The following is a 23,447-nucleotide window of genomic DNA, read 5'->3' as shown; positions in this document are numbered from 1 at the left end:
CAAGAAAGATAGTGCATCCATCTCCAGGTTCTGTGGGAGGGTAGGAACCTAATTCCCTTGGGAGCCTTGCTCCAAGTTGCAGAAGTACTCTCTTGACTTGAAAATAAGAAAAAGTTCACTCTGCTTCTGAGTAAGCTCAATCAGCAAACACAGATGGCTTACAATCCTCCCACCCTTTTCCAGCTCTTAAAATCTCTCTTGCTTTGGTTTCAGTGAGACAGACTTCAGAATGATTTCTGGTCTCCTATCTATTTAACCTTGTACTAAGAATTTTTTGCTTTGACATCCTGTACATGGACAGATTCAAGTAACTATATTAAATCTGTTTACACTGCCTCAAGATTCCATCATTAACGAGCATCCTGATATAATCCAAGGAAGCAAAGAAAGTACAATACCTTTTCTTTTCACATCCATGGCAGTTTCCTTCTCAGTTTTCATTTTGACATCTTCTTTGTCTGGCAGTAAAATGAGAAAATTATAAACATCTGTTTGCTAAGTCTGCTAAGTCGCTTCAGTCATGTCCGACTCTGTGTGACCCCAGACACGGCAGCCTACCCAGGCTCCTCTGTCCCTGGGATTCTCCAGGCAAGAACACTGGAGTGGGTTGCCATTGCACTGCCTTCTCCAGTGCATAAGAGTGAAAAGTGAAAGTGAAGTCGCTCAGTCGTGTCCAACTCTTTGCGACCCCATGGACTGCAGCCCAGCAGGCTCCTCCATCCATGGGATTTTTCCAGGCAAGAGTACTGGAGTGGGTTGCCATTGCTTTCTCCTATTTCAGGGCACATTTTACTGCTATTAACATCCAATTCATCTTGTATACAGTGATTCTAAATTAGAGTCAATAGTCACGTCAAATATGACTGAACTAGCACCACTGTAACAGAACAGTAGTTTGTGTGTGCTTTCCTTTCAGGGAAGGAACACGTTTTCACTAAGTCAAAGAAATAATCTCTCATGATTGTACGGATATTAGATAACATTGTTAATTATGATATAATCCAACAGTTTTTCTAAAGGATATTAAAAGGGGTATATTGAATGTTCTCTGGGTTATCAGGCCACCATAAGCATGTCAAAAGCTCAGAAAAGTCTTGAGATCACTTGGGACTTCAGATGCACTATTTGAAAATGCAAATAATGCATTCAAAAAGAACAAAATAGCAAACCAATCAACTAGTTTCTTTCCCATATATTCAATAATTTGCTCTTTTGATAGACCATTTTATTAAACTAAATTGAATAGTAATAGTGACATATATATAATCAAGAAAAATAATGAAGTAGAATTGAGTATCATTACTAAGGAAGGAAAAAAAATAATCAGTAACACATTTTAGTGGGGAATGGAATGCAAAAGTAGGAAGTCAAGAAACACCTGGAGTAACAGGCAAATTTGGCCTTGGAATACGGAATGAAGCAGGGCAAAGGCTAATAGAATTTTGCCAAGAGAACGCACTGGTCATAGCAAGCACCCTCTTCCAACAACACAAGAGAAGACTCTACACATGGACATCACCAGATGGTCAAAAACGAAATTAGATTGATTATATTCTTTGCACCCAAAGATGGAGAAGCTGTATACAGTCAGAAAAAAACAAGACTAGGAGCTGACTGTGGCTCAGATCGTGAACTCGTTCTTGCCAAATTCAGACTTAAACTCACGAAAGTAGGGAAAACGACTAGACCATTCAGGTATGACCTAAATCAAATCCCTTATGAGTATACATTGGAAGTGAGAAATAGATTTAAGGGCCTAGATCTGATAGATAGAGTGCCTGATGAACTATGGACGGAGGTTCATGACATTGTACAGGAGACAGGGATCAAGACCATCCCCATGGAAAAGAAATGCAAAAACGCAAAATGGCTGTCTGGGGAGGCCTTACAAATAGCTGTGAAAAGAAGTGAAAAGCAAAGGAGAAAAGGAAAGATATAAACATCTGAATGCAGAGTTCCAAAGAATAGCAAGGAGAGATAAGAAAGCCTTCCTCAGCAATCAATGCAAAGAAATAAAGGAAAACAACAGAATGGGAAAGACTAGAGATCTCTTCAAGAAAACTGGAGATACCAGGGGAACATTTCATGTAAAGATGGGCTCGATAAAGGACAGAAATGGTATGGACCTAACAGAAGCAGAAGATATTAAGAAGAGGTGGCAAGAACACAGAAGAACTGTACAAAAAAGATCTTCATGACCCAGATAATCACGATGGTAGCCAGACATCCTGGAATGTGAAGTCAAGTAGGCCTTAGAAGCATCACTACAAACAAAGCTAATGGAGGTGATGGAATTCCAGTTGAGCTATTCCAAATCCCGAAAGATGATGCTGTGAAAGGGCTGCACTCAATATGCCAGCAAATTTGGAAAACTCAGCAGTGGCCACAGGACTGGAAAAGGTCAGTTTTCATTCCAATCCCAAAGAAAGGCAATGCCAAAGAATGCTCAAACTACCACACAGTTGCACTCATCTCACATGCTAGTAAAGTAATGCTCAAAATTCTCCAAGCCAGGCTTCAGCAATATGTGAACCATGAACTTCCTGATGTTCAAGCTGGTTTTAGAAAAGGCAGAGGAATCAGAGATCAAATTGCCAACATGCGCTGGGTCATGGAAAAAGCAAGAGAGTTCCAGAAAAACATCTATTTTTGCTTTATTGACTATGCCAAAGCCTTTGACTGTGTGGATCACAATAAACTGTGGAAAATTCTTCAAGAGATGGGAATACCAGACTATCTGATCTGCCTCTTGAGAAATTTGTATGCAGGTCAGGAAGCAAAAGTTAGAACTGGACATGGAACAACAGACTGGTTCCAAATAGGAAAAGGAGTTCGTCAAGGCTGTATATTGTCACCCTGTTTATTTAACTTATATGCAGAGTACATCATGAGAAACGCTGGACTGGAAGAAACACAAGCTGGAATCAAGATTGACGGGAGAAATACCAATAACCTCAGATATGCAGATGACATCACCCTTATGGCAGAAAGTGAAGAGGAACTCAAAAGCCTCTTGATGAAAGTGAAAGAGGAGAGTGAAAAAGTTGCCTTAAAGCTCAACATTCAGAAAACGGAGATCATGGCATCCGGTCCCATCTCTTCATGGGAAATAGATGGGGAAACAGTGGAAACTTTGTCAGATTTTATTTTTGGGGGCTCCAAAATCACTGAAGATGGTGACTGCAGCCATGAAATTAAAAGATGCTTACTCCTTGGAAGAAAAGTTATGACCAACCTAGATAGCATATTCAAAAGCAAAGACATTACTTTGCCAACAAAGGTCCGTCTAGTCAAAGCTATGGTTTTTCCAGTGGTCATGTATGGATGTGAGAGTTGGACTGTGAAGAAAGCTGAGTCCCGAAGAATTGATGCTTTTGAACTGTGGTGTTGGAGAAGACTCTTGAGAGTCCCTTGGACTGCAAGGAGATCCAACCAGTCCATTCTGAAGGAGATCAGACCTGGGTGTTCTTTGGAAGGGATGATGCTAAAGCTGAGACTCCAGTACTTTGGCCACCTCATGTGAAGAGTTGACTCATTGGAAAAGACTCTGATGCTGGGAGGGATTGGGGGCAGGAGGAGAAGGGGATGACAGAGGATGAGATGGCTGGATGGCATCACCGACTCAATGGACGTGAGTCTGAGTGAACACCGGGAGTTGGTGATGGACATGGAGGCCTGGTGTGCTGCAATTCATGGGGTCGCAAAGAGTGGGACACGACTGAGTGACTGAACTGACTGAACACATTTTAAGAATGTTTAGGCTTGAATTTTCTTTTAAAAATTATCAATCTCAACTTCATTTGGAATATTTATATTTGTTTGTTAAGGACAATAACTAAAATTGTTAAGGGAATTTCTTTCCTAGAAAGAACAGCTTTAACAGTAACATTACAAATGAATACTAATTAAGTTATGTTAGCTTTAAAACTGGAGAAGGCAATGGCAACCCACTCCAGTACTCTTGCCTGGAAAATCCCATGGAAGGAGGAGCCTGGTAGGCTGTAGTCCATGGGGTTGCTAAAAGTTAGACATGACTGAGCAACTTCATTTTCACTTTTCACTTCTCACTTCCATGCATTGGAGAAGGAAATGGCAACCCACTCCAGTGTTCTTGCCTGGAGAATCCCAGGGATGGAAGAGTCTGGTGGACTGCCATCTATGGGGTCGCACAGAGTTGGACACGACTGAAGCGACTTAGCAGCAGCAGCAGCTTTAAAATTGCTTACCTTTCTTTTTTGTTTCAGAAGTCACGTTCTTCTCAGCTTTCTTCTTTTCTTCTTCTTTTTCTAGAGAAGAAATTTAAAATATTCCCTTTAGGAAAATGTAGTACAAAAGGAAAATCAAGTTTTGAATAAAGGATTACTGTTAAAGTTAATTCTGCCTCCAGATAGTTTTGTGACTTTGAGCAAGTGATTTAATCTCACTAAGCCTTATTTTTCTCTTTTGTAAAATAACAGTACTTCCTTTAAAGTTAGATAATGTTTACAAAACATTCTGCACAGTGGCTGGCTGACAGCAAGTGCATGCAATGGTAGGCTGCTAATATTCTTTACAAAAAGTGAAAAAGATAGTTCAAGCTTTCTGAACCAAACAGTTGTTTGTCTAGTGCCTAAAATAAGATATTAATACTGGAAATTAAAATATAATTTCAGAGGAATGATTTTGCAGGTAGGCTAAAAGAATTACTTTTTGTTTTCATATGTTCAGTCTCCTTAGAAATAATACATTAGGCCATTGTGTGTGTGTTAGTCGCTCAGTTGTGTCTGACTCTTTGCGACCCCATGGACTGTAGCTCACTAGGCTCTTCTGTCCATGGAATTCTCCAGGCAAGGATACTGGGGTGGGTAGCTGTTCCCTTCTCCAGGGGATCTTTCCAACCCAGGGATTGAACCCAAGTCTCCTGCATTATGGGCAAATTCTTTACTGCCTGAGTCACCAGGGAGGCCCACAATAGGCCATTAATGATATCTATTTTGATTTTACTGTTTTTCAAATCTGCCTCTTGTCAACAGACATTTGGAGTCTGGTGACATTTGTCTGGCACTGTACTGGGGACATAAGTTCCAGTGGCCTTTCTGAGTGGCTCTATCAATCCGTGTGCTCAGACTGTCTTTTCACCCAGAGGTTGCAGTAAATCTGACTGACACACAGAGTGGTTTGACACTTTGTGGGGCCTCTAGACTTCTTCATGGGGGATTTGTCTTTCAGAGATCTGAGAAAATCTTGGTCTGAGGGGCAGAAGGAAACTCAAATGGTGGCCAGTGATAGCCATGCAACAACTAGACATCCCTGGACACTCTTCTGGTAAGTGCTCTCATTTCAGATGACAAAGTCATGTAGAAGTACACAGTTGTTAAAATGGAATATTCAGTACTTTTAGGTGTGAGGCAGCTGTAAGCACAGTTAATGTCGGAAACTGATTTTTATCTTCAGTTAGTAGTGCGATTTACCTTATATTTGAAATACCTTTCTGTTTGTAATTTGTCTCCTCAAGTATAAATTCCAGGCATTCGAAGATTTTTATTACCCAGAACTATTATGAGATTGTTACTATGCTGAAGAAACTCAATGTGTAGTTCTAGTATGAATGCTTAAGTTGCCTACTAATGACTGCATCTTATTAAATACAGGAATTAATTCATTCCCTTAGGTATAGAGATTTTTTACCTACAAGATCAAACACAACCCTTTCTTTCAATGTCAGACGTATAATTTATAAAGAACCTCTTTTCATGACTCTTAGAGATAAGTTAGTGTGGTAGGGAGAAATATATTCACACTCTGTCTAAATGTATCTACAGCGTACCATTACAGCTCATCTAATCAGAAGTAGAAAGTCAGGAAGTCAGATTTTGATAGTTCTAGAGTCAGAAATAAACCAAGTGAATTCTACTTTGCTTTTTCCTAAAGGTTTATCCATATTAAATATGTAAATCATGTTTAAAATTCTGAATAAATATACTTTTGATTTAAGTATCAGTACTTTCAGCTTCTCTGGAGGAAATTTTATGTTGTAGGAAATTTTTCATCTTATCTAAATAGATACATATGCCAGACAATTGAATTGGCATTTGCTAATAAACATTACCATTGGATGCTACATGTCAGAAAAGGAGTTAATTAACACAGAGACTAACTGTAAATATTTCTTAGCCTAACTTAAAAATCAATGCCATAGTCATGATAAATACAGGATAAGATCACATGATAAGATCACAATTTAGTATCCAACTTAGTATCTGAGTCTCTAAGTTTCATAATGTAGATGAATAAATATTTTATTTAAAAGTTCATGATAATTAGTTCATCTTATATTAAACTTGGGAATGAAAGTAGGTATTTGAGGCTATAAGATGGAAGACATTCTTTTCATTTTTTTTTTAAAGAGAATTACTTTGTGTAATAAATTCTACCCTTTATATTAATATAGCTGGGATTTTATTGTGGTGATACAGTATCCTTGCTTTAGTTCAGATTGATTAATGCTTCCATTATACACTCTTCCTGTGATTATGGCCATACACTGAAAGAGTCGTGAATAAGAACAGAAATCCACAAAAAGCAGGTATAAATAATGTACTTTAATAACATTTTTATGAATTAGACCTTTAAGCTGTCATTATGGGACTTACTTTATTCATGGTTAATTTATTTAAAATATCAACTTCTGAAGATCCCTGCATTTCTTCAAGTACTACCATCTATTCTCTATGTGATCTGGCAGCAGAGAAATTAAATTTTTCATTTATAAAAGGTACAACAATTTAATTATCTCCTTCTTGGATATAAAAGTAATCCATGTTTCTTACATGAAGACTCTCCTTCCCTTGACATTTTTCTCCTTCAGTAGTCAACAATCCTCCTTTCTTTCCACCTGACTATGCACCCACATATCCAATTTACTCCTCATGCTCTCCTCCAATTTGTTTGCAGCTAGAGAAGAGTTAGGACATTTTATATCATGGGTTCTCAGAGGGTTCGCAATTGAGTGTGTCCATAGAGTGTGAACTTATCAGTATAGTGCCTTTCTCTGACAAAGTGTCATAGGCTGGGAAATGATGGCTCTATCTGGTAGGGATCACAGGAAAGACTGGCTGAGAGAGAAATTCTGTCCACAATAAGCAGCTCTGAGCCACAAGTATGTTATTAGTTTCTGCATAAATTAACATCAGATGAAAGAAAAATTAAATGACTTACTTTTTACTTCCTAAGCCCTTACAATGGGCTTTTCTCTTGCTTTTAAATGTTTTTATGCCATCTCAAAGCCAGAGAATGCACAATAGTTAATTATAATTGTAAAGCTTTTGAAGATGCCTGTTCCTAGCAAAACGAGCAAACAAATGCAAATGCTTCATTTTCATCTTATGTTTTGTTCTTTCCCCTCATGCCTTTCTTGTGTAGAGATTATCCAAAATTTACATGCTTTTGTAACTCTCTGTGGCCAGGATTGACGTATTCTTGGTCCCAGTTAAGTAAATAAGGACGTGCTTCTTTCATAACGATGCATTCCAACACAGCTCTTCACCGTCACCTTGTTTGTTTAGAGTGGCAGAGGTTGACCTGGAGCCCCGGTCACAGTACATCACGGAAAACGTCACAGAAACAGATAAGTTCAATTACACCAATGACTATCAGAGCTTTCCATTGTTATCTACAGAGAGGAATGAAACACGAGACAATGGGAGGGTGCTAGCACGGGTGACTTTGGTCTGAATTCTGTCTCTGATCCCTTCTGGTTGTGACATTGCAACGTGCTCTGACACACGGAATTTCATTTACCTCATTTGAAAAATGGAACTAGTAAAATCTACCTTGCCAACTTATTGTGAAGAAACTGAGCCAAAGTGCTTGGACAAGAGTGGACGTTCCAAAAGAATAATGATAGCATATATTACTATATTTTTGAAACAATCAAAATCTGACTACATAAAATCTTCAGTTTTTCTAAGTGTGACATTTGTTGATCTGAGTAAATGCACATTAATTCTTATTTTTCTGTGTTGAGGGAGGCTATATCAAGAATATTATATATTGTGAAACTTTAAGAAAAAAAATAGGAATTAACATGTTATAAAGGGGCATTGTGTTGGAATGAAGTGGATTCCGGTTATTCTATAAATAGTAGTTTCTGCATAATGAAATTGTAAGCAAATCTTCTGTCTTCAACCATAAAAGGCAGAGGGAATGAGTAGCATATACTCAAGTCTCTCTTCATTTGTCTATTCCTTTATTTCTCCAAAGGAAGTATGTCTCATCTTGCATCTATTTCCTAATTTTTCTGAGAACAGTTAACTCAAAAAGCTTTCAATTTGTAAATAGCTGCTTATGTTATCCCATTGCTATGGCTTAAAATATTTTAAGGCTAGAGAAAAGTCCATTTTTAAGTCTTAACGAATATGTTTATGTTTATATGTATGCATTATATATTAATACATATGTAAGTGTATATAAAGTCATATGATAATAAGGGTCAGAAAAAATACAAAGCTAGGTTAGAGGATTAGAGTATGAGGGAATGGGAAGTGGCTTTTTTTTTTTTTTTTACGAGGAACAGGGTTATACATTTTTGAATGAGCACCATTTGAAAAGATACTTGAACAAAAGTAGGCTCCTAGGGAGAAGAATCTTCCTGCAGAGGCAACATATGTGCCAAGATCTTCAAAGAGGAGCATTCTAGCTATATTCAAAGAAGAGCATGGAGACCAGAGTGGCTGAAGCGGCAGATGTAGGAGGAGAATGGGAAGAGAAATGGTCAGAGATGTAGCTGGGACAATCACATCGAATCTTGTTCACAATAAGAATTTTCCATTTTATTGTGAGTAAGGTAGGAAGTCACTGACAGGTTTCAAGCAGAGTAACTGTATTGTGATGAGTTATGTTTTAAGAGGAATTTTGGCTGCTGCTGAGTGATGGGTGTCAAGTGCCCCACTAGATTGTGTGACGATGTTGCAATGAAGACTAAGAAAGTAAAAGGATTCAGTAATAATACTCTTCTTCATTTTTTCCTTTTTTTCCCCCAAAAATTGCCTTCAAATTTTATCTGGGACTCTTGAAGGAATGCAACATTATAGGCACATGGTGGGAGTACCTCTCTTTACATTGTAACTAGGTTACTTTAATAGCAAAACTCTTCACTTGAGTTATATGGAGTAAACTAAACTGGCTTTTCAGAACCAGAATCCAGTCTTTCCCTTGACTTTTCCTTTAGTGAATGCTGAATTTTTCTTACAAGTCAGTTTTTCTCATTATCAGCTACTAACAACAATTCACAACCAGAAATTCTAGAGCATTTTCCAGTGACTGCCCAGAGCCTTTACATAAACAGTTGGTTTATGTCAACAAATCAACAAATGATCAGGTAACCTTAAGTCAAACCCTTTGCCAGGGTTTGAATTTTAAACTATTCCTATGAGGAATTTTGGGTATGATACTAACAAGGGATAAAGTTTACAGTTAAAACATGGATTTAGGGGCATTATGGGTGGAGACAGGGTGGCTCAGATTGTAAAAAATCTGCCTGCAATGTGGGAGACGTGGGTTCAATCCCTGGGTCAGGAAGATACCCTGGAGAAGGGAATGGCTAACCACTCCAGTATTCTTGCCTGGAAAATTTCACGGACAGAGGATCCTGGTGGGCTATAGCCCATGGGGTTGCAAAGAGTTGGACCTGACTGAGAGACTAACACTTCACTTTCATTAAGGGATGTAGTTCACTTCAGTTAAGTTCAGTTGTTCAGTTCTGTCCGACTCTTTGCGACCCCATGGACTGTGGCATACCGGGCTTCCCTGTCCATCACCAACTCCCAAAGTCCACCCAAACCCATGTCCATTGAGTTGGTGATGCCATCCAGCCATCTCATCCTCTGTCGTCCCCTTCTTTCCTGCCTTCAATCTTTCCCAGTATCAGGGTCTCTTCAAATGAGTCAGCTCTTTGTATCAGGTGGCCAAAATATTGGAGTTTCAGCTTCAGCATCAGTCCTTCCAATGAATATTCAGGACTGATTTCCTTTAGGATGAACTGGTTGGATCTCCTTGCAGTCCAAGGGACTCTCAAGAGTCTTCTCCAACACCACAGTTCAAAAGCATCAACTCTTCAGCACTCAGCTTTCTTTATAGTCCAACTCTCACATCCATGCATGACCACTGGAAAAACCATAGCCTTGACTAGATGGACCTTTTTTGGCAAAGTAATATTTCTGCTTTTTAATACACTGTCTAGGTTGGTCATAACTTTTCTTCCAAGGAGCACTTATCTTTTAATTTCATGGCTGCAATCACCATCCGCAGTGATTTTGAAGCCCAGAAAAATAAAGTCAGCCACTGTTTCCCCATCTATTTGCCATGAAGTGATGGGACTGGATGCCATGATCTTAGTTTTCTGAATGTTGAGCTTTAAGCCAACTTTTTCACTCTCCTCTTTCACTTCCATCAAGAGGTTCTTTAGTTCTGCTTCACTTTCTGCCATAAGGGTGGTATCATCTGCATATCTGAGGTTATTGATATTTCTCCCGGCAATCTTGATTCCAGTTTGTGCTTCATCCAGTCCAGCATTTCTCATGATGTACTCTACATATAAGGGAGGCAGCAGAGGCCCAAATCCAAGAGCACCACGTGAAAGTGCAAAAGCTGCTCCTGGGACAATGGCATGTGAATTCTGAGATGAGTATGCAAGAGTTACTCTCAATGCCAGCCGAAGGAGGTGCCTGCTGAGTGCCTACTCCTGTCCAGTAGGTAAAGGCTGACAACTCTTTGTGAAACAGTACCATTCATGAAGTAGATGTCCAAAGGAATCCAGAGCTAATTAGTGTAAATCCAAACATTTTCAAGATACCAGATTATGTACACTTCTTTAAGCTTCAAAAAAGACTGTCGAAACGTGTTCTCCATGTTGCAAGGAACAGCCAATTCTGACTCCATGATGGATATGTTTCTTTGATTTTAACCTTTGCTTTTTGTTGCTTTTACTATTGTAGTCATACATAATGCCCTGCCTCAGGGAATTCTACCCCTCTGCCTGATTACTAAACTAAAAGTGCCCTTGTTCAGCCTTTGTTCAGCTCACAGGAAGATAATCTGACCCTGTTATTGTTGTTCAGTCGCTAAGTCCTGTTGGACGTTTTGCGATTTCATGGACTCCAGCATGCCAGACTTCTCTATGCTCCACTATCTCTCAGAGTTTGCTGAAATTCATTTCCATTGAGTCAGTGATGCCATTAATCATCTCACTCTTTGCTGCCCCCTTCTTTTGCCTTCAATCTTTCTCAGCATCAGGGTCTTTTCCAATGAGTTGGTTCTACCCATCAGGTGGCTGAAGTATTGGAACTTCAGCATCAGTCCTTCCAATGAGTATTCAGGATGGATTTCCTTTAGGATTGGCTGGTTTGATCTCCTTGCTGTCCAAAAGACTCTCAAGAGTCTTCTCCAGCACCATAATTCAAAAATATCAATTCTTAGGTGCTTAGTCTTCTATATGGTCCAACTCTCATATCAGTACATGACTACTGGAAAAACCTAGCTTTGACTATATGGATCTCTGTTGGCAAAGTGATGTCTCTGCTTTTTAATATGCTGTCTGACCCTGCTCACCTGTGAATGGCTCCAAGAGTAAAGAGGTTATCACATCCCCTCCCTGAGGTTGGCCATTCCAGGAGATATTTGCAAAATAATGGCCTTTTACTTTACTTCCTCAACTTCTCTTGTTCTCTGTTCTATAAAAGAACCTGGCATCCAGACCCTGACAAGATGGTTATTTTGAGACATTAGTCTGCTATCTTCTCAATCAGCTGGCTTTCCAAATAAAGTTGTATTCCTTGCCTCAATATCTTGTCTCTCAGGTTTATTGGCTTGTTGTGCGGTGAGCAGACTGTGCTTGGACTCGGTAACATAAATAGTTATTTTATATGATCAGAACAAGGCCAAAATATTGTGTTAGTTTGGTTTAATGAAACTGACTTTAAGGTGATATAAAATTACACTGCAGTAGAATACTATAATAGAATATAGCACATGACCTTATATGTGTTAGAATATATACTTAGTTCTCAGATGAAAAGTCTACATATCCTTTATGAGATAAAACGGGCTCAGGAAAGATGAGTAACTTGCCCAAATTCGCAAATCACGTAAGTGACACAACAAGGATTTAAAACTAAGGATCATTGAAAACTCTGTTCTTTCCCCTACAACGTGGAATATGAAGTTTGCAGTAGACTTACTCTAACAAAAAATTACAAATGAACTAAGGTGTGGGCAGAAAAGAAGCGCCAGCTTCTAACCTATCTTTGTGAAACTTGTCTTTCAGATCTCTCACATCCAAAGTTCTCTGACATAATGACAATTTTTTTGTTTCTGAATTTAGTATGCAAAAGAGAATGCAAAGGGAAAGATTATTTGATATATTTCAAATTGCAAAAAAGTTTGTTAATTAAACTTCCCATTTGAAATGGATAAAGTAGATTGCGCCCAAACCTTTCAAAAATGAAAAAAAAAAACTTTATAAACAATAAAACAATTGCATTATTTTTGAATGGATTATGTTTATATAGATAAAGATTGCCACATCTGTTCTTTTTCCTTCTGGTATTTATTTTTCCTCTCAATGCTTTTACATTCTGGGAAGCAAATACTCAATTAAAGTTTATTGAGTCCTAGACTCAAGTGAGAAGCTCTCCATCCACACCCTCATCTCTGAATAGCTTCAAAGAGAGTATTTTGCATTTTCTTTTTTGTTCTTTTTTATTTTATTTATTTATTTTCTTGGTGCTACAATTATTTGAAGTTTATCTAAAAACTTTTTAACCCTTTTAAAATGTAGTTTTTATGCAGAATCATTGCTTGCTGAAGATATTTTAGTATAAATTTTCTAATGCATCTTTCTACAAGGGTAAGGAAAATATAAGATCCATTTCTAGTAACTGTCAATTTTCAAAATCATATTATTTACATATAATTACCTTTTCCATATTTTTATCTATATACATTTCCTACATTTGTCTGTAGCTGGAAATGAATTGCAAAAGTACTTTGTTGCATTTAAAATGTCAAAAATACCTAAAAACATCAGAGAATTGAGTTTTTCCTGTATGTGACTAAATTATTGATATTTAAGAAAAAAGTTGCTTATCATTTAAAATCAAAGTATAAATTACTCTAAAGTATTATTTCAAAGATATGGCCATTTTTATAACAGGTCCTTGAGAATTTAGCTTTTCAGTTACTAAATAAATTAGAAAGACTCAATAGTTATTTTGAAATAAAATTTGACTTTAACATTACCAAAAGTTACTGGTATATTGGGCACATTTATAAGTGTGATTTTTAATTAAAGCCTTTTAATTATTGACATTAAGCTTAATGCATGAAAGTGAAAGTCGATCAGTTGTGTCCAACTCTTTGTGACCCCATGGACGTCCATAGAATTCTCTAGGCCAGAATACTGGAGTGGGTAGCTTTTCCCTTCTCCAGTGGATCTTCCCAACCCAGGGATCGAGCCCAGATCTGCCGCATTGCAGGCGGATTCTTTATCAGCTGAGCCACAAGGGAAGCCCAAGAATACTGGAGTGGGTTACCTAGCCCTTCTCCAGCAGATCTTTCTGACGCAGGAATTGAACCAGAGTCTCCTGCATTGCAGGTAGATTCTTTACCAACTGAGCTATCAGGGAAGCCCAAGCTTAATACATATCAATATTTATAAAGGAAATAAGTGCCCCTTCAACAAATACAACTTTTCTAGTTGTAATTGTTATAATATATGGAATTCAACTTTATTTCAAATGATAGACCACATAAGTTTCATCATCGTTCATAAATTATACCAAACCATTAATGCAATTTTGGTCTTCTTCCTAATATAAGGAAGGTCTAGTCTAGTAGATCAAATTTTTTTACACAAAATTCTTACATAATTTAAGCGAGTATCTGTCACCATTTATCATGTGAACAATTGCCAAGACTTCTTACTCCACTTGGGTAAAACAGATCTGGCTTTAACAGTGCAGCCACTTTTTCCATCAGTACTAGAGAGAATGAATAATCTCAATGGGGATTCTAAGAAGTTTATAAAACAGAAAGAAACATTTAGGTTAAGCTGAAACAAATAGCAAATAAATGTTTTATGATGAAAAAATGGTACTTATAAACTAGAGCTTTGGAGGGACCTGGCTTTTTCTTGTAAAATGCTTTCTGAGAGAAATTTGCTGGCACAAGAAGGTTCCAATTAAAATTTCATAATAAGAAAGCTATAAAAATCACACTCACTCTTATTCACAAAACTTCTCATCCCTAATTTTCTCTTTGGTCAAAATATAGGGGAAAAATCTAATCTTAATATCAGCATGAAAGTTATGAAAGATCTCTGAGCCAAAAAGCTGGCCTTCATCAACAGAAAGCCCCTTACTCTTCCCTGATTCTTGGTTGTCATCTCTTGATTTTTTGATTTTTTATTCTGGGGATCTCCAGAATAAAAATATTGCTACTGGACTGTCAAATCAGATGACATTCCTTGCTATGTTGACAGATGTATAGGGGAAGAAAAACATAACTTCTTTATCTTATTATGGGTAAAGTTAATGATTTTCCCAAAGAGTATTTTTAATCAATAATGGGAAATCAAGACTATTATAACAAGATGGAAAAGTTTTAACTCTGGAGATGCAAGTTTCTTAAGAATATTTAATGTGTACTAAAAGACAAACCTAAGGAGCATATTAAAAAGCAAAGATATCACTTTGCCTACAAAGGTCCATATAGTCAAAGCTATGGTTTTTCCAGTAGCCATGTATGGATGTGAGAGTTAGACCATATAGAAGGCTGAGTGCCCAAGAATTGGTGTTTTCAAACTGGTGCTGGAGAAGACTCTTGAGAATCCCTTGGACAGCAAGGAATTCAAACCAGTCAATTCTAAAGGAAATCGACTCTGAATACTCACTGGAAGGACTGATGCTAAAGTTGAAGCTCCAATGTTTTGGCCACCTGATGGTGAAGAGCCGATTCATTGGAAAAGATCCTGATACTGGGAAAGACTGAGAGCAGGAAGAGAATGGGGGTGGCAAAGGACGAAATGGTTGGATAGCATCATCCACTCAATGGACATGAGTTTGAGCAAATTTCAGGAGACAGTGAATGACAGGGAAGCCTGGCATGCTGCAGTCCATGGGGTTGCAAAGAGTCGGACAACTGAGAAATTGAACAACAACAAAAAATGCAGATTTGTATTTCATGAAAGTGAAAGTGAAGTCGCTCAGTCCTGTCCAACTCTTTGCAACCCCATGCTCTATAGCCTGCCAGATTCTTCCATTCATAGTATTTTCCAGGCAAGAATACTGGAGTGGTTGCCATTTCCTTCTCCAGGGGATCTTTTCAACTGAGGGATTGAACCCAGGTCTCCTGCATTGCAGGCAGACTCCTTACCATCTGAGCCATTAGGCTGCTGCTGCTGCTGCTGCTAAGTCTCTTCAGTCGTGTTCGACTACATGCGACCCCATAGACAGCAGCCCACCAGGCCCCGCCGTCCCTGGGATTCTCCAGGCAAGAACACTGGAGTGGGTTGCCATTTCCTTCTCCAATGCATGAAAGTGAAGAGTGAAAGTGAAGTCGCTCAGTCATGTCCGACTCTTAGCAATCCTATGGACTGCAGCCTACCAGGCTCCTCCGTCCATGGGATTTTCCAGGCAAGAATACTGGAGTGGGGTGCCATTGCCTTCTCCAGCCATTAGGCTATTATATTTCATATACGGGACATGTCCTTATATTTCCTTTTTCTTGACACTCTTCCACCTATTTGTTTTTTGTGTTTCTATTTTTTCCCGTTAATTTAGTCAAGTCAGTTGTTAAGGCTTACTTACTTTTCCATGATACTAAGCTGAATTATACTTGTTTCAGCATATTAACTCCACATAACTGTGTTACCTCATGCCTAGCCCTGTACAGTGCTGCAATGAAAAGAAATGGCAGTTTAAAATTCAAGGAAGAGTTAAAGACATATTTAAATCTTTCCTGAGGTCTCTCAAAATAGCTAATGTTGTATGACCCAAAGCAAAACGTTCTAAAGGTTCTCTCCTTATTGGATTCCCCAATCATCTCTCATCATAGCAGCTCTTCCAAAAACCTTCTCTCTCTGGAAGTGGAAGTGTTAGTCCCTCAGTCGTGTTCGACTCTTAGGGACCCCATGGACCGCAGCCCGCCACGCTTCTCTGTCTACGGGATTTCCCAGGCAAGAATACTGGAGTGGGTTGCCATTTTCTTCTCTAGGGGATCTTCCCAACTCAGGGATCGAACCCAGGCCTCCTGCATTGAGGGCAGACTCCTTACCATCTGAACCACCGGAAAGCTCTCTTTCTGGAAAACACACTAAAAACTTACTCCAGCCCATGCTGACTCTCCTATTCCCTTCTCAAGCTCTTTTCTCACTGTCCAAATCTCATGTTTTCTTCTGGGGACTATCCCTTGTTCAAACATGAATTAATTTAATTATTTGAGCTTCTTCCAAATGTTTTTTTTTCTGGCTCAGCCAGCATATCCTGAGTCCTAAGTATAATATAAGCACTCAGGAGCTGACCAGGCATATCTAGAATATTCCTTCGGCATTACGGTGGTGGGGAAAAGCTATGAATACGTGTGTTAATATTTGTGTCCTCATCACACATGTAAGAAAGAATAATTTAAAAATTTTTTTACAAATAATTGAAAGGTGAAAGTTGAATTCAGTCTGTAGTTCAGTGACTAGTGTACCAAAGTTTATTTCTTAGTCTTGGTAGGTGAATCATAGTTATGTAAAATTAAAACATTAGAGGAAAAATATATTAGAAATCTGTATATTATCTTTACAATTATTCTGTTAATCTAAAATCATCTGAAAATAAAGAGTTTAAAAACAACAAAATGTTGGAAAATTTTTAAGACTTAAATAGATGATTCATTTTCCCCTCAGAAGTAGGGATTAGCCCTTGTGTAACACAAGGAAATTAAATAAATGTGTAGGGAGGAAAATGAATGAAATAAAAGCCTCAAGCATGATAAAACTGTGGAGATGAAACAGAATTTTGAGATTATTATGTTGAAAATAAAACTTTTTAGATGAGGAAGCTGAGTCATTTCTCTGAGTTTAAGAAACTAATATGAACTAGTGGATCTTTAGTTCAGACTCCTGATTGCTATACCCTCATTTATGGGTAGGGTATAGCAGTAGGTCACCATGATCTTCTAATCAACAAATCTAAAGGACCCTGGCCAATTTTTGCCATATCCATTTCTCTGGGGCTCTTGGCTTTGTTGTAGCCTTTCTTTTCTCATTATTTTTTCATATTTGGCTTTCTAGTCTGTCTTCTGCTGATGTTTTTGATGGTTAATTTTATGTGATGACATTTGGTATGGTTCATTTTGACTACGCCATAGTAACAGTTACTTGGTCAAAACCATTCTAATTGTTGCTCTAAGGTATTTTTTAGATGTGATTAATATTTAAATCAGTAGACTTTGAGTAAAGTAGATTGCCAATCAGTTGAAGGCATTAAGAGAAAAGACTGACATTTTTTAAGGAAGAAGGAATTCTGCCTCTAGTCTGCCTTTGGACTTGAGAAAATAATATTAACTCTTCCCAGGCATGCCCGATGGACTTCAGACTTACCAGCACCCCAAATCACATGATCGCATGAACCAATTCATTAGAATAACTTCTATTTCTCCCCTCTCCCTGGCCCGCTGGGTGTGTGTGTTTGTGTGTGTGTCTGTAGGGGGGCAGTTGTGTGTGTGCACATGTATTGGCTCTATTTCTCTGGAGAACTCCAAGACAATGTTATTCCCACATTTCCCTTCTTGGGTGCCCTAAACCTCACTCAAACTCATGACTGGCCTGCCATTTAGTTATATTCAAAATGAAAATTTGTATGACATAGGATATTTTTAAGATCTCCTGTTCCTTGGGAGCTCAATAAGTATTACTGGGAATAGTAATGGTTCTCCGATCACAAATTGTGAGCATCACTGAGGTTAAAAATAATTAAACAGTTTTCTAATAAGAATTTCATAGTTCTTTTTAATATAATTGTATACATTGAAGTGAAGTGACGTGAAAGTCACTCAGTCGTGTCCAACTCTTTGCGACCCCATGGACTGTATAGTCCAAGGAATTCTTCAGGCCAGAATACTGGAGTGGGTAGCCTTTCCCTTCTCCAGGGGATCTTTCCAACCCAGGGATTGAGAACCCAGGTCTCCCACATTGCAGGCAGATTCTTTCCCAGCTGAGCCACAAGGGAAGCCCAATTGTATACATTAAGACTGTCCAAAAAGGAAACATAACATATTATGCAGACCCAAAGCATTACACTATGAATTCTTTTTCACCAAGAATAACATAGAACTAGAATTCCCCACCACATGCTTCTGGAAATGCTATGCTCAGATTAAGTTTATGACTTCAGTGTCTGTAGCTCTCTCATTTGTGAACTCCAGACTCCTAGCTTCAGTTGTCTGCTGGAGATGACCACTTATGTGAATCCCACTTAACATGCTGCTCAACACATGGCAGAGTCTTCATTTTCTCTCTAGGTCCAAGATCCACCCTCACCTTTATGGATTGTGTTAACCAAGGATTAATACAACCTCTGGATTCAGGTTAGTTTGCCCAATAGGAACAATATCAAGAGATAATAGAGCAGGAAAAATAAAAGAGATAGTTGAATATTTATTGTCCAACTACCTCCCTGGCTCACTGGGAATATTATATACATAATTTTACACATTGTTGATGATATGTTCTTCTACTAAAGGACATAGTTCTGGCTGGGCATATCTCTCTCAGAGTTACAATGTTTGGGGATTTGTAAACCTCTCCATTTCCATGACTCCTCAGGCCTAGGACTGATAAAGCCTTCCTGAGTTGGTCAGGCTTGGGGTGCTTCACCATAACTCCGCTCAAACCTTTATAAACACTACATTCATTAAACACTCTTAATCATCCATTTTGAATATTCCAGGGACCCTGATGCACTAAGCAAGTCTGAAACTGAATGCATTATCGTCTCCCCAAACCTGTTCTTATTCTTAAGTGCCATTCATTTACCCAGGTCAGATAAGACTTTAGCAATTATGCTCAGCCATAACTTTTAATTGCTAGCTCTAGATAATGGAATAGACTGATCCTGGGCATGAGACATTTGAATTCCAATTCCAATTATACCATTGTTAGGATGGCGTTATCTTAGGCAATTTATTTGATTCCTCTGATCTTCTCTTGAAATGATATAAATCATATTCACTGCTTGAAATTGTTTTGAGGGTTCAATGTGATTGTTTATAACAAAAGTAGCATGATTTTTCCTCATAAACAGTAGCCTCCTACATTTTTCTTACCTCTAAACCTCCAAGCTCTACCTTTCGTCATCCACCCTTACTATCGCTGACTCATTGCTGACTCAGTACCTTACTTATCCCTGACTCAGTAATCTAAAATGCAAATCTAATTGTACTACTCCTCTGCTCAGTTGTTTTAGCAGGCTCATGCAGTCTATGGGTAGCGGGGGTGGGGGGTGGGAGGGAGGTAAATGATTCAGTTTTGTGTACAAAATTCTTCAGGATATGACCAGAGTCCTATATTAAGAAATTTTATAGAGTTTCACAATTGCTGACTAATGACATTAATGCAATTACCATATTAACTTCTACAGATATCAATAAAAATCTACTATGAAAATTAAGTATTTACTATATGTACAAATTTGCTGATTAAAAAAATAATGATAATAGTAACTAATAGCTAAGTACCTAATTGTGCTAAGTTGCTATATACATTATTTCAAGCAGTCCTCATAGCAACTTTCTAAGTAAAAGAGGCCCCAAAAGTAGTATGGTTTACCTATGTTATCAAAATTTACAACTAGAGGTCAATTCCATTAAAAACTGCACAAAGATATGAGTTAAGTTCACCTCAAAACAAAGGAAAATATTGTATTGCCCACAAGTTCAACAAGATTTACTGTGTCATAGAGTTAATGGAATGAGAACCTGAGCCAAATTTCTATTTTATTATTTTATGCTTCTTGCTTCCCAGGATGTATCTCAATGAAGAGCAAAGATGATAAAGTTCCCAGTTTAATAGAACTGTAAATAAAATGTTACTAGCTCCTGTAGAACATTGTCCTCGAATGCATCCTATGGTAAGAAATTATCTCATAATAAGTTTCTTATATTGCTCCTTTCTCCTCCATACAAATACTACCAACTTACTCTTTATGGCCCAATGCAAGTCTTGTGATTTGACCACATAGCCTTGCCTCAATCATATTTCATCTTCCTCTTAACTTTCACAGCCTTTATGACCTGTACAACTCACTTTTGAACTTCAGAAAATAATACTTCATAGTGTTATCCATTTCACGGGGACATGCCTGGTTGCCCCAAGTTTGACATCTGTATCCAGACCATGGTCACAGCCTTACACATCTATAGGAGCTGTTTAAATCTGGGCCAAGCCATGGAGTCTTCACTCTGTTCTTAATACAGCTTACTACCAATCCACCAGCCTGGAAAAATAAGCTTGAGATCTCTCAGTGTGAAAGCAGAAAATTATCTCTGAGATTATTTAAGTTCAGTCTCCACAGTTGACAGTAGAAGAAATGGAGGCCCTAAAAAGTCAGTCCATTTGTCAAAGATTAGTATCAAAGCTGCAATTGGAAGCTGGGGCTTTAGTCTTTCTCTTGAGAGTTCTCTTGCCCACTTTTGTGTGATTGCATTTATAATATTATTCACAACTGCAGTACTAAGTTAGTACCAGTTATATATTTATTCAAGAAGAAGATAGGGTATATAGTAGTAGTTCACCTTACTTTATTTGGTTCCATTACTGCAAATTATGTCTGTAATGGAATATTAAAAGTAATTTAAGTATAAGATATATACCTTTCCACATCTTTGCCAGAATAGATGCAGTGTGGCCAGTTTACATTAAATGTCCAGTAATCAATCACATGTGGATTGAAGTCTTTAATTCTTCAGAGATCACTGAGAACATACAACATGATTTTTGGTAGTGGTGGAGGGGGTTGTGTTGAATAGGAGGAGAGAAAATAATATCCAGCAATGTCAATTAAAGAATCAGTTCAGTTCAGTCGCTCAGTCACGTCTGACTCTTTGCGACTCCATGGACTGCAGCACACCAGGCCTCCCTGTCCATCACAAATTTCCAGAGTTTACTCAAACTCACGTCCATTGAGTCGGTGATACCATCCAACCATCTCATCCTCTGTGGTCCCCTTCTCCTCCTGCCTTCAATCTTTCCCAGCATCGGGGTCTTTTCAAATGAGTCAGTTCTTCACATCAGGTGGCCAGAGTATTGGAGTTTCAGCTTCAGCATCAGACCTTCTAATGAATATTCAGGACTAATTTCCTTTAGGATGGATGGGTTGTATCTCCTTGCAGTCCAAAGGACTTTCAGGAATCTTCTCCAACACCATGGTTGAAAAGCTTCAATTCTTCAGTGCTCAGCTTTCTTTATAGTGAAATTCTCACATCCATACATGACTACTGGAAAAACCATAGCTTTGACTAGATTGACCTTTATAGGCAAAGTAATGTCTCTGCTTTTTAATATGCTGTCTAGGTTGGTCAGAACTTTTCTTCCAAACAGCAAGTGTCTTTTTATTTCATGGCTGCAGTCACCATCTGCAGTGATTTTGGAGCCCAAAAATAAAAAATAAAAAAAATAAAAAGTTTCCACTGCTTCCACAGTGGAAACAGTGATTAAAGAATAACAGGATCATATCCATCAATTGTACTAATATTAAGATTTAATGAAGCAGATTTTTTTGATGCTTGGAAGGGGATGGAAAATGTTGCTTGAAGCTCTTTTGTTTCATCACTGAGGACTCTCTTCTAGAGCAGTCAGACTAATCTCTCCTAAGAAAAACAGCTCTGACAAACATGATAAATGGGCTTTCATGTTAAGGCTTAAAACCACCTGTGATGTTAATATAATGAGGAACCATTTGGTGAAGCAGGCGAGGTACTCACATAGACCTGTCCCACTTGTGGAATGTATGGGTAACTACAGTGGCTTGAACTTGCAAGCCTTTCAGCAGCAATGAGAGCTCACAGTAGATAGAAAAACTAATTCATTGCAAAATGTAACACTGTTTGAAAAATCATAAGAATTAATACTATATTGAACGTAGTTTTCTGTTTAAGTTAGTTCCAGGTAAGTTATGTCCATAATTAAAAGCAAATTGACAACAATGACCAAAATGATTGCATGAGATTGTCATTATACAAGATCTTTTCAATGATGCTATAGTTAATTTTCATGGACAAAGGCCAAATGTATTCTAAAACATATAGTGGTAAGGGCTTTCCTGGTAGTTCAGAAGGTAAAGAATCTGCCTGCAATGCAGGAGACTCTCGTTTGATCTTTGGCTCAGGAAAATCCCCTAGAAGAGGGAATGGTGACCCACTCGAGTATTCTTGCCTGGAGAATCCCACGGTTGATTGTTGTTCAGTCATGAGTCATGTCCGACTCTTTGTGATCCCATGGACCCTCCAGGCTCCTCTGTCCATGAGGTTCTCCAGGCAAGAATACTGGAGTGGGTTGCAATTTCCTTCAGGATTCAAAGAAAACAACTGATTTAATATATGGTTAGTTTTTACATCTGAAGATTCAAAGCAAAATAATTTCATTATGGTGTACAAAGTGTGTGGTATGGGGAGAGGTTGAAATTCTAGGAAGACCAGAGACACTTCTGGGCCTTCGAGAAGTGACCCAAGATAAGAAGTGCATAGAAACTTCACAGAATGAGAAGCAAGTGTTGTGAGAAACTCATTGCTTTAAGTGGTATGAAAGCACAAAGGAAGCGTTAAAGGGCTTCATGGATGTGCAGAACGCTTTTGCCCATAATAAGGTCTTTTTTTTTCGATTTTTACTGATAAAACCCTAAATCGTTTCCAATCTTTTGTGAGCAAACTTAATAATCTAGTCTATATATAATCCCCCCTCTTTTAAACATTAAAATGCAAATATGTTTAAGCTCCTACATTTTGACCTGTTTTAACTATATTCCTCAAATCAAAGAGCATATGTTAGTGTCACATGTAAGTTCCTTTTTACATAATACCATTTTCTTGCAACTTGGTCCTAAGGAAGTTCCAGACTAAAATAGTGCATCAAGGACTGTGCATAATCAGCCTCACTAAAAACAGCTTGATTAATACTAAATATGTCCTAGTTCCTAATCAATTATGTTAATGAAGTCCCAGGCAGCACATCTGCAAGCGCTGACAAAGCCCATGATCTCAGCGTTGCCTGATAATGTGGGCTCCTTAGGAAGTTGCTCAGTGGCAGCATGCTCAGGGCAAAGACTGCCTTTCTGCAGACAAAAAGTGGATACTACTAACAAAAGTCTTGGAATCCTACAATATTGCTAGATTATTCACTTAAACTGTATTGGGCTCCAGGATGAAATGTC

At 38.1% G+C, this 23,447-nt stretch overlaps 1 protein-coding gene and 1 long non-coding RNA gene across 51 annotated transcripts in view; one reads left to right on the top strand and one right to left on the bottom strand.

Moving 5' to 3' along the window:
• Positions 1–23,447, bottom strand: part of TRDN (triadin) — a 414,935-nt gene that overhangs the window by 196,451 nt on the left and 195,037 nt on the right. For all 50 annotated transcript variants that reach the window (XM_086317033.1, XM_086317034.1, XM_086317035.1 and 47 more), the window contains 2 exons: positions 4,227–4,286; positions 399–458 (listed from right to left, as the gene is read on the bottom strand). In XM_086317033.1, the coding sequence (XP_086173159.1) occupies positions 399–458; positions 4,227–4,286 (120 nt within the window). The remainder of the gene's footprint in view (positions 1–398; positions 459–4,226; positions 4,287–23,447) is intronic.
• LOC147365726 (uncharacterized) overlaps positions 5,143–23,447 on the top strand; it is a 49,239-nt gene continuing 30,934 nt past the window's right edge. The window contains exon 1 of the long non-coding RNA XR_015132685.1: positions 5,143–5,304. This is a non-coding gene — a long non-coding RNA (uncharacterized LOC147365726). The remainder of the gene's footprint in view (positions 5,305–23,447) is intronic.

This window comes from Bos grunniens, chromosome 9, assembly GCF_055505025.1.
Source record: "Bos grunniens cultivar Pamir isolate PY7600 chromosome 9, Bosgru_T2T1.0, whole genome shotgun sequence".
NCBI classification, from domain to species: Eukaryota; Metazoa; Chordata; class Mammalia; order Artiodactyla; family Bovidae; genus Bos; species Bos grunniens.
Note: the sequence above shows the minus strand (reverse complement) of the source record. Positions and strands in the feature narration are given on the sequence as shown.